Raw genomic sequence first — 12,136 nt, 5'->3', positions numbered from 1 at the left:
CTGTAATACATCTATCAAAGAAACATCAATTCATGTTTGAATGGTTGATCGACCGTTTAACTCTTATGCTAGCGTTTAATGAAATCTTTTTGCAGAGCTTTCTGGCTTGAATTTTTCCTTAATAAATTAGGGACAGGTATGTGTGCTGCTTTCTTCTAAGTTATAAGATATGATTCACATATTTTCATCTCCACAGCCTGTGTGTGTATTTGCTACAAAGATTGGATGGGTTACATTGGATAGGTGTCCATCAGGACACCCCTTCCCCTGGCAGAACTGGATACATAGCACTCTAGGTGAAATATATTGTACTTAAATGTGTCTTTATAGCAAATTAGCTTACTATCCATGCCTCCCTGGTTTACTTTTTGGTTAAAGTGATTTTTAAATTCTCTTCAGTAGGAACACACCTTTCAGATGTAAAGTAAAATACCGGAAGAAAATCCAGGATGAGATAATTTTTTAAGTCTGGGCATTTCTTTTGGTTTATTTTCTAATTTTGTGATTATGTTCATGCTGCATTTTAGTTTTACACAACTGCTTTGAATTGTGCCAGTTTGCACAATGCATTTTAAAAATTTTGAATCTTATGCCAGTGGTAAAGTTCCTTTTTTCTTTATAAAGAAGTAGAAATATTTTTGACCATTTGATCCATAAGCTTATTCTTTAACTTAAATCTATACTTCCATTATTTGTCTTTGTTTTTGATATTTGCATGAGAATATGTACAGTTCTTGGCTTTGCATTTTAGAAAGGAAGAATTTATTTTGTTATATATACTGTAGCAACTCATCACTTGTCTTGAACTTGACTTCCTGGTAATTTTAACTGTCCAAATACAGACAAGAGCCAGGTAATCTAAAGTAAAAAGGGTTGAGATGAGGGATGGCTTCTAAGTAACAGAATACGCTACAAAATCTACGGTTAACTTTGCCCATAGGAAATTTTCTCAGCATCTCAGATTAAAGCCTATTTTTAAATCTTACCTAAGGCAGAGCTTTTACAAGCCAAATTATGTGGTGTTCATGCCCACAGCTGGTTAGAAGCAGCAAAGTAAAAGGGACTATTAGAGTTTGACACATGACAGTGAAGCAGGAAAGAGAAACACCCAGCACAGTAAATATATTGGGTTGGCCAAAAGATTCCTTCGGTTTTTAAGTAAAAATAAACGACACATTTTTCATTTTTACCAAGAACTTTATTGAACAATGTACTCCACTACCTTCTGCCATTTTTCAGGCAACTTCACAATTCCATCTTGCCAAAACTTTTTATCTTTTTGAGCAAAGAACTGTTCCAGGTGCCCTTTACAGTCTTCCAAGGAACTGAAATTTTTTCCATTAAGAGAATTTTGTAAAGACAAAAGTAATCGGAAATCCAAAGGTGCAATGCCTGGTGAATATGGCGGAGGAATCAGAACTTCCCAGCCAAGCTGTAACAGTTATTGCCTGGTCATCAAAGAAACATGTGGTCTTGCATTGTCCTGATGGAAGATTATGCGTTTTCTGTTGACTAATTCTGGACGCTTTTCATCAAATGCTGCTTTCAGTTGGTGTAATTGGGAGCAGTACTTGTTGGAATTAATCATCTAGTTTTCTGGAAGGAGCTCACAATAGAGGACTCCCTTCCATTCCCACCATGTACACAACATCACCTTCTTTGGATGAAGACCAGCCTTTGGAGTGGTGGTGGTTCATTTCGCTTGCCCCACAATCTCTTCCATTCCACATTATTGTGCAGTATCTACGTTTCATCACCCACCACAATTTGTTTTAAAAACGGAGCGTTTTTATTACATTTAAATAGAGAATTGCATGCGGAAATACAGTCAAGGTTTTTTTCACTTAACTTATGTGGTACCCAAACAACAAAGCATTTGAATATAACCAAGCTGGTGCAAATGATTTTCAGCACTTGATTTGTATATGTTGAGTATGTTGGCTATCTCCTGGGTGGTATAATGTTGAGTTCTCAATTAATTTCTCGATTTGATCGCTATCAACTTCAGCTGGTTTATCTGACCGTGGAGCATCGTCCAGCAAGAAATCGCCAGCACGAAACTTCACAGACCACTTTTGACACATTTGATCAGTCACAGCACCTTCTCCATACACTACACAAATCTTTTTTTTTTGCGTTTCAGTTCTGTTTTTACCTTTCTTGAAATAATAAAGCGTAATATTCAGGAAATGTCGCTTTTTTCTTTTGTCTTCAATGTTAAAATAGCTACACAAAAATTTACCAATTTTGGTAAGTTTTTCGGTGCACACTGATATGACAGCTGTCACAATCTAACAAATGTGTTTCGAATGTAGTTAAAGACAGCTGAGTGCTACTAGAGCCATCTTGCGTGGGGTGGTGGGGGACAAATGAACTTTTTGGCCAACCCTGTAACTCAAAAAGCACTCCGTCTTTGACTGTTTAGTAGTACGGCACAGCACAGGCATACCTGACACCAGGATTATTCCAGTAATTGTTGGTATTTGTAATGTTGACTCTGTCATTTAAAAGAGACTTAGAATGTCCAGGGAGTTCTAAGAACGTAGAGAAGCAGGCTACATTTTAGAAAAATAAGTATGCCTAATTTTTTTATCCACCACTCAGCTTTGTCCAATCTTAATATACTGCCATATTTTTCATATCTTTTTTAAGAAATATGTTTGGAGCCCTCTTCTATCCCCCTTTTCCCTCCTATGAATTGAACTGTCTTAAAATTGATATTATGCCCATGAACATGTTTTGCTTGCTCTACAGATATAGATAGATATACACATGCACATAGAGAGTAAACAATAAGAAATAATCTTTTGAAGTTTTTATGTGAGTGGAGTCATACTGTACATATATTCTGTCAATTATTGTTTACTCTATTTGGGATTTACGTTGGTGTCTCTTGTTATTCATTGTAACTATTATTTAGCATTCCATTGTCAAAATTACCACAGTTTAATTATTCACCTATTGATGGACGTTTATGTTTTTCCACTTTTTTTTGGATACTACATATAATGTTGCAGTGAATATCCCTGTACATATCTCCCTGTGAAGCAGGTCTCTAGGATATATTCATAAAGGTAGACCTAAAGGATCATAAGGGTTTACCCAGTTTTAGCTTTGCTATATATATTGCCAGATTACAGGCCACAGTGCTTGTGCCAGTTTCCCCTCTCACTAGCGGCATATGGGAATTCCTGCTGCTCCGTATTGGTGCCAGTATTAGGTTCTGTCAGGTTCTTTTTCTGTTGTTTAAATTTTGTTCATTTCATGAATATGCAACTGTATCTCATATGGTTTTAATATGCATGTCCCTAATCTGTAATTTACTTAAGCATAGTTTATGGTTATGGTTCATTTGGGTTGCTCTTACCATATTTCTCATCATATTTTCTATTAGTTGTTTATCTTTTGATTATTGAGCTGTAGGAGTTTCTTCTGAACGCTAATCCTTTGTCAGATATGAGTTTCAAGTACCTTGTCTCAGTCTGTGACTTATCTTTATAGTGTTTTTATTACACAGAAGTTTTTAATTTAAATAGAACAAAATATATCAGTCTTTTCTTTTCTGGCTTCTGCTTTTGCATTATTAAGAAATTCTTCCTCACCATGGGGGTCATAGATATTTAGTTACAAAAATTAAAAATTTTTCACTTCCTGTTAATTCACTTGGAATTTATTTTTGGTTGTGATGTGAGATATGGACCTCCATTGTCCTCCTTGTAGATTCCTGTTTACACCAGTATCACTGAAGGATCCTTCCTTTTCCCACTGGCAGCTGCTACCTCACATCTGTCACAGTTCAAATGTCCACAATGTGCTTGGGTCTCTTTCTAAGGTTTTTGTTCCATTGGTCTGTTTGTACCTCTAACAATACCATACTGCCTTAATTTTGATATCTGGCAAGGTGAATCACCCCCACCTCATCTCCACACAGCAGCCCCTACCCCCTGTTCCCCCAGTTACTGATGTTCTTCAGGACTATCCTGGCTGTCTTGGCCCTTTGCTTTTTCATATAAAATTTATATGGAATTTAAAGTTCTTTCTAAAAATCCTTTTGGGTTATTGGTTGAAATTGTATTTATGAGTTAATTTGAATATACCTAATTTTAAAATAAAAATGTTTGGGTGCTTAAGAGAATAAATTCCTAGTTTTTTATAAAAATTAGTTGTCAAAAACAGCCAGTTCTTCAATAGTTCTGAATATTCAAGGTTTTATTACATTTAAGAAAAGCACACCACTGAAAATGTTCATGCAGATATTGGGGTAGTTCATAAAATTAAAGCATCTTTAGTTCTTCATTATTCTTGCTAACTTTTTCATTTATCAATATTTATCAATATTTTTCATACAGTATCTTCTACATAATATAACAGTGGTTTGAAAATCCCAACAGCCAGTGGTAGGGAAGTTTTCTTATATGATTTTTTTTGAGTGCACTGTATATGATATAATTCACGCTTCTTAGATGTACCTCAGTTAGTACTGGAGGAAAATATTCTCCATGTTGGCTTTGTATCATGTCAGATAGCCTGTGCTTTTAAAATTTATCTCAAAGAATCTACCTAGTGTTCATAGATAATGAATGAATTATTTGCTAAAATTCCTTTGTGCCCTTGTGCAGAGACTTACAGCCAGTACAGGAAGCAAGCAGCGTAGTCGCCTCTCCATCATGGCCCAGTACCTCTGCAATGTTCAGCACATTTTGACAATTCCAGGTCAGGCTTTCATCCCCAAACCAGAGGTGAGTTTCTTTTTGTTTGTTTTAGTATACCAGAATTAGGATTTTAATTGTAATCTTTGCTCCTGTGAGGATATGTCATAGGAAATTATCTCTAGAATCTGATCTTATATGCAAACCGTACCATACCTTTTTCTTTACCTCTCCTAACTGAGAACCATAAACATCACAGTATGAATAGTTCTTATTCTAATTTTTCTTCTCCTTCTATAGTATGACCAAATGTCTAGGTTTATCCATGTTGCCCTGGTGCTGCTATTATCATTATTATTATTATCCCCCTTTACCCTTACAAGTATCCCAGTATTTAAGATGAGTTATATGGTCACCCAATACTCAAAAAAAGAAATCAGTATTTCTTTGTGATTTCTGATGGAGACTTCTAACTAAAGTTACATCAAACATTATTTATCTGTTTATTTGTATTGAAATATGTTTGACATTTAACATTGTATAAATTTAAGGTATACAACATGTTAACTTGGTACATTTATATATTGTAATATAGTTGCCATTGTAGCAATAATTGGCACCACTATCTTATTACATAATTATCCTTTCTTTTTAATAGTTGAAATAATTAAGTCCTAGTCTCTTAGCAAGTTTGATTATAATACAATATTGTTTATATTTACTGTGCATTATATCTCTAGGGTTTATTTACGACTCATTGTACGTTTGTGCCTTTAAACAGCTTCCTGTCCCCCCCTCCCCTGGTAACCACCATTTCACAAGTCTGGCTTTTTAAAATTCCACATGTCAGTGATAACATACAGTACTTGTCTTTCTGTCTGACTTACCTCACTTAGCATAATGTGCTCACGGTCCATCTGTGTTGTCACAGATTGTTGTGTTGTCAGGGCGTCCTCCTTTCTTATGACTGAATAATATTCCATAATATATGTATATAAAATATACACCATATTTTCTTTATCCATTCATCTATTGATGGACATTTAGGTTAGCTTCCATATCTGGCTATTGTAAGTAATGCTGCAATGAATACAGAGGTGCATGTATCTTTTTGAATTAGTGGTTTCATTTTCTTCAGATAAATACCCAGAAGTTGAATTGCTGGATCATATGGTAGATCTGTTTTTCATTTTGCCAGGAAACTCCATACCATTTTCCGTAGTGGCTGCACCAACTTACATTCCCACCAGCAGTGCACAAGGGTTCCCTTTTCTCCACATCCTCACCAGCACTTACCTCTTCTTTTTTTTTTTTTTTTTTTGCGGTACGCGGGCTTCTCACTGTTGTGGCCTCTCCCGTTGCGGAGCACAGGCTCCGGACGCGCAGGCTCAGCGGCCATGGCTCACGGGCCCAGGTGCTCCGCGGCATGTGGGATCTTCCCGGACCGGGGCACGAACCCGTGTCTCCTGCATCGGCAGGCGGACTCTCAACCACTGCGCCACCAGGGAAGCCCCGACTCTTATCCTCTTGATAGCCATTCTAACAGGTGTGAGGTGATGTCTCATTGTGGTTTTCATTACTATTTCCCTGATGCTTAGTGATGTCGAGCATTTTTTCATGTACCTGTTGGCCATTGGGTTATCTTCTTTGGGAAAAAGTCTATTTAGTTTTTCTGCCCATCTTTTAATCAGATTATTTGGGGTTTTGTTGTTGTTATTGAGTAGTAGGAGCTCTTTTTATATTTTGGGTATTAACTCCTTATCCAGTATATGATTTGTAAAAATTTTTTCTCATTCTGTAGTTTGTCTTTTCATTTTGTGAATTGTTACTTTTGCTATGCAGAAGCTCTTAAGTTTGTGGTCCCTTCTGTTGATTTTTGCTTTTGTTCTATGTGCTTTTGTTGTTATATCCAAAAAAATCATTGCCAGGACCAAGGAGAGGAGTTTACTTCCTACTGTTTTTTCTGGGAGTTGTGTAGTGTCAGGTCTTGTGTTTAAGTGTTTGATCCTAGAAAGGAGTCCAATTTCACTGCGTGTGTTTATCCGGTTTTCCCAACACCATTCATTGAAGAAATTGGGTGCTCTTGGCTCCCTTGGGTGCTCTTGCCTCCCTTGTCAAATATTAGTTGATCATATAAGCAAGGGTTTAATTCTGGGCTCTCTATCCTGTTCATTGGTCTATGTGTCTGTTTTTGTGCCAGTAACATACTGTTTTTTGTTTTGTTCTGTTTTGTTTTTACTGTAGCTTTGTAGTATAGTTTGTAATTGGGAAGTATGATATCTCAGAAAGTGTGATACCTCCAGCTTTGTTTTTTTCCTCAGTATTGCTTTGGCTATTCAGGGACATCTGTGGTTCCATACAAATTTTAGAATTCTTTTTTCTATTTCTGTAAAGAATGCCATTGGTATTTTCATGGGGATTGCATTGAATCTATAGATGGCTTTGGGTAGGATGGACATTGTAATAATATTAATTTTTCAAATCCATGAATATAAGATGTCTTTCCATTTGTGTTTTCTTTGATATCTTTCAGCAAAGTCTTGTAGTTTTCACTGTACAGATCTTTCGCTTCCTCGATTAAATTTATTCCTAAGTATTTTATTGTTTTTGATGCTATTGTGAATGGATAGTTTTATTTCTTTTCAGATGTTTCATTCTTAGTATATAGAAATGCAGTTGATTTCTGTATGTTGATTTTTGTGTCTTGCAACTTTACTGAAATTGTTGATTACTTCCAAGAGTTTTTTGGTTGAGTCTTTGGGATTTTCTATGTACAAAATCATATCATCTGCAAATAGTGACAGTTTGACTCCTTCTTTCCCGATTTGGATGCCTTTTCTTTGTCTTGTCTAATCACTCTAGCTAGGACTTCCAATATTCTTAAATAAATAAGAGTGGTGATAGTGGGCATCCTTGTCTTGTTTCTGATCTTAGAGGAAAAGCTTTCAGGTTTTCTCCACTGAGTATAATGTTAGTTGTGCATTTGTTGTTTGTGGTCTTTAGTATGTGGAACTATGTTCCTTCTATACCCAATCTACTGAAAGTTTTCATCAGGAAAGGATGTTGTAATTGTCAAGTGCTTTTTCTGCATCTAGTAAGGTGATCATGTGATTTTTATCTTTCATTTTATTAGTGTGATTGATGTATTACATTTATTGATTTGTGTATGTTGAACCATCCTTACATCTCAGGGGTAAATCCCACTTGGTCATGGTGCATGATCCTTTTTATGTGTTCTTGAATTGGGCTTACTAATATTTTGTTGAGAATTTTTGCATCTGTATTCATTAGGGGTATTGGTCTATAGTTTCCTTGTGGTATCCTTATCTGGCTTTGGTTTCAAAGTAATGCTGGCCTCATAGAATGAGTTTGGAAGTATTCCCTCCTCCTCTGTTTTTGGAAGAGTTTGAGAGGATTGGTGTTAATTCTTCTTTGAATGGTAGAATTTTCAAGTGAAGCCATCTGGTCCTGGGGTTTTCTGTTTTGGGAGGTTTTTGATTACTGATTCAACCTCTTTGCTCACTATTGGTCTGTTCAGATTTTCTGTTTCTTCGTGATTCAGTCTTGATAGGTTGTGTGTTTCTGAGAACTTACCTATTTCCTCTAGGTTGTCTAATTTGTTGGCATATCGTTTTTCATAATAGTCTTGTATGGTTCTGTGTATTTCTGTAGTCTCAGTTGTAAGTCTCAGTCTCCTTTTTCGTTTCTAATTTTATTTATTTGAGTCTTCTCTTTTCATCTTAGTCTGGCTAAAGGTTTGTCGATTTTTTAAATCTTTTCAAAGAACCAGCTTTTGGTTTTGTTGATTCTTTCTATTGTTTTTCTGGGCTTCATTTCATTTATTTCCACTCCAGTCTTTATTATTTCCTTTCTTCTGCTAACTTTGTTCTTTTTCTAAATCCTCGAGGTATAAAGTTAGGTTATTTGAGATCTTTCTAATTTCTTAATATATGCATTTATTGCTGTAAACTTCTCAGAACTGCTTTTGCTGCATTCCATAGGTTTTAATATGTTGTATTTTCATTTGTTATTTGAGAGAATTTTTTATTTCTCTTTTGATTTCTTCTTTGACCCATTGGTTGTTCAGAAGTGTGTTTAGTTTCCACATATTTTTAGATTTTCCAGCTTTCCTCTTGCTGATTTCTAGTTTTATACCATTGTGGTCAGAAAAGATAGTTGGTGTGATTTTCATCATCTTTAATTTTCTGAGATTTGTTTCATGCCCTATCATATGATCTATACTTGAAAACGTTCCACGTGCACTCGAGAATAATGTGTATTTTGCTACTGTTGTGTGGAATATTCTTTATATGTTTAAGTCTGTTTGTTCTAGAGTATGGTTTCCAACATTTCCTTGTTGATTTTCTGTCTGGATGATCTATCCATTGCTGACAGTGGCATATTATTGCATTGTTGTCTATTTCTCCCTTTGGATATGTTAGTACAGTAAGTCCCCTACATACGAATGAGTTCCATTCCGAGAGTGTGTTCTTAAGTCCAGTTTTTCCTAAGTCCAACAAAGCCTAGGTACCCACCTAACACAATCGGCTCTATAGTACTGTTCTGTAATAGGTTTATAATACTTTTCACACAAATAATACATTAAAAAAACCCACAAAAATTTTTAAAAACACTTTTAATCTTACAGTACGTACCTTGAAAAGTACAGTAGTACAGCACAACAGCTGGCACACGGGCACGTTCGCATCTTTGAAAGTTCGCAACTTGAAGGTTTGTATGTAGGGGACTTACTGTATTTGCTTAATATATTTCAGTGCTCCAGTGCTGAGTGTATATATATTTACAACTATTATGTCAATATCTTCAAGATGTATTGACCCTTTTATCGTTACATAACAACCTTGTTTGTCTCTTGTTATCATTGTTTGGCTTGAAGTCTATTTCATCTGATACAGGTGTGGCTCTACCCACTTTCTTTTGGTTTCCACTTCCATTCCTTCACTTTGAGCCTATGTGTGTCCTTAGAGCCGAAATGAGCTTCCTGTAGGCAGCATACAGTTGGGTTTTGTTTTTTTAATCCATGCAGTCATTGTGTACCTTTTGATTGGTGAATGCAGTCCATTTATATTTAGAGTGATGATTTTTTTTTATAAAAATGTATCAAATTTATTTCAATATCTAGTTTCATTTTTAAGTTAAAGCTTTTAGACAGTTTTTTTGTAGTTTAAAATTCATTATCAGGGGTGAGGAAAACATCAATAAGCTATTAATTACTGACAACAAATAAAATTATTAACCATGCATTTATAAAAGCCATGTTAAAGAGTAAAAAGTTCCAGTTATACTACTTAACTGAAGGAAATATCCTTCAGTCCTTTATTTCTAACTATAACACATTCTAATTTTGACATGATTTACACCTTTTTCACCCAACTAATACTATGCTAAACAAAATTTTTCCAACTGTTAAGCCTTTCTTTACCATTTATGAAATATGACTTAACTGTTACTCTTTAAAAGTTCCTTAAAAGAGATTTGAATTTTAATTTTCACCATGAACCTGTTTGATCAAAAAAGTAAAGGACATCACTACCACAAGAATTAAAAGAATGGAATGAAAAACAAAAGTGGTATTATATAACCAGTAAATTATTTGATAAGACATTTTAACTACTTCACATTTCTACTTACAGCACAGGTGAGAATTAATTGGTTCCAAGGTACTACAAGGTTTGGCATTTTTACTCCAAGCTTTAAATCATAGTGTTGCTCTACTCAAGTCATCTCTAAGAAAATGGCAGTGTTCATAAGTACAAAAATTGTTATATCCAGTAAGTGGTAATCTACATGGTCAAGATAATAAGAGAATTCTTTATAAAATTAGATTTTTAAAAATGCAGAATGTCTGGTAATTACCAGTATCTCAAAAGCTAAAATGAGAAAAATACAGAAAATAGAAGTACTCGTTGAATAATAATACTTTGCTTTGAGGAAGCCAGAAATGATTCTATTTCAAGAAATAAGTAATAATGATAAAAGGTGTGATTAATACACTGTATCTCTTTTAAGCCAAAGCATGCTTTTCACCTCAGGACAATTCTGATTTTTACATTCTTAATCTCCTTTGTCCAGAACAGGACCCCATTTTAAGCCATTATTTGAATAGAGTCCATAATCTAAAGCCATTTTTCTCCACAGGATGTTTTCACTTTAGTACATAGGCTGCAAAAAGGCAAATGACTAAGTCAGTTATAAAGAATCTGTAGCATAATAAATGCCAATTTACAGTGACTGTCAACAGACTTCTACACCGAAGCCTAAAAGCTGCTATAGTACAGGTAAGAATTAACATGATTCTTCCACATGCTCAGACTTCATTTACTAAATAATACTGCCATAAGATCTGAAAAGAAACCTTAATGGGTCCTTCCAAAGCTGCATAATTTTCCAGATGATTTTCCTCTGGTTGCAGAGCCTGTTCATTCCTTCAATCCTTTTTTAGTCGTTTAGCTTTTGCAATATTTTCTTGACGTTTTTGTTTCTTCTTTTGCTCCTTTTCCCTGGCCTCAATCATCTTGGCCAATTTCCAAGACAGTACAGCACTTGCTAGAAACAGTGGAGTTAGGGCCAGAATAACTGTTGTGAGGAAGCCATATGGGTCCCTTGCAGCCCATTCCACAACATACTCAGCCCAAGCCTTTACATCAAACATCTTTGTAGAGGCCTTATGCTTGAGTAGTGATCTCTAACTTTGTCCTGGGATTATTAGCCAATCACAATTTCAGATGACCCTTGGTTGGTTGTCTTCTTTAGCTCTACCATACACTTCTGAGAGAATGATTAAATTCTATATACTCCCATGCACCTCAATTTCGGACCCCAAGCGCACACGCCTCCCACACTCCAAGGAATATTTTCTTCCTTCCGAGAAGGATCGGCCGGGCTTGATCTCCAGACCAGACCCGCGCGGCGCCTAAAGCTGCAGCTGATGGCACCTCACAGCCATCCGCACTTCCCCTCCTTCCTTGTGTTTTCCTCGCTCACCCTTCCTTCCTTCCTCACCGCACCCGGCCGCCCGCCCCTGGGGCCACGCTCCCCAGACCCTCCACCTCGGCGAGCGCGGGCCCGGCGGGGCTCGCATAACGGGCGGCCCCCGGGAATCAGAGGTCGTCCCCGCCACACCTTGGGCCGTCGGCGCCGTGGCCGCCTCCGCCGGGCACGGGGGCAAAACTGCGGCTGCGGCCACCACCGGCCTCCCCTACGTCGCGCCCGAGACAGTGGGCTCGGACCCCCCACTCCCCTAGAGTGATGATTGACGTACAAGGATTTACTGCTGCCGTCTTACCATTTGCCTTCTGGTTATTTTGTATCACCATTGTTCCTTTTGCCTCTCTGTTTCTGTCTGCCTTTCTAACGTGGTGGGTTTCCACGGTCATTTGCTCAGTCTTCCCTTTTTTATCTTTCATGACTCTCCTCTAGAGTTTGGCTCTGTGGTTGCCATGTGGTTTACGTAAAACATCTCAGAA

At 36.6% G+C, this 12,136-nt stretch overlaps 2 protein-coding genes across 2 annotated transcripts in view; one reads left to right on the top strand and one right to left on the bottom strand.

Moving 5' to 3' along the window:
* Window positions 1–12,136, top strand: part of TFB1M (transcription factor B1, mitochondrial) — a gene marked incomplete at its 5' end in the record, with an annotated part of 72,091 nt that overhangs the window by 21,675 nt on the left and 38,280 nt on the right. Inside the window, one exon of the mRNA XM_079716950.1 lies at window positions 4,620–4,739. Within this exon, the coding sequence (XP_079573076.1) occupies window positions 4,620–4,739 (120 nt within the window). The remainder of the gene's footprint in view (window positions 1–4,619; window positions 4,740–12,136) is intronic.
* On the bottom strand, window positions 11,040–11,322 carry LOC307061663 (small integral membrane protein 15-like; the record flags this gene model as incomplete). The annotated part of the gene is made up of 1 exon (XM_079716905.1): window positions 11,040–11,322. One exon carries the CDS (start codon window positions 11,320–11,322, stop codon window positions 11,098–11,100), a length of 225 nt encoding a protein of 74 aa, XP_079573031.1. The 3' UTR covers window positions 11,040–11,097.

The sequence above is a fragment of the Hyperoodon ampullatus genome (assembly GCF_949752795.1).
Source record: "Hyperoodon ampullatus genome assembly, chromosome: 12".
In the NCBI taxonomy this organism is placed as follows: domain Eukaryota; kingdom Metazoa; phylum Chordata; class Mammalia; order Artiodactyla; family Ziphiidae; genus Hyperoodon; species Hyperoodon ampullatus.
This window is presented reverse-complemented; position numbering and strand designations above follow the sequence as displayed.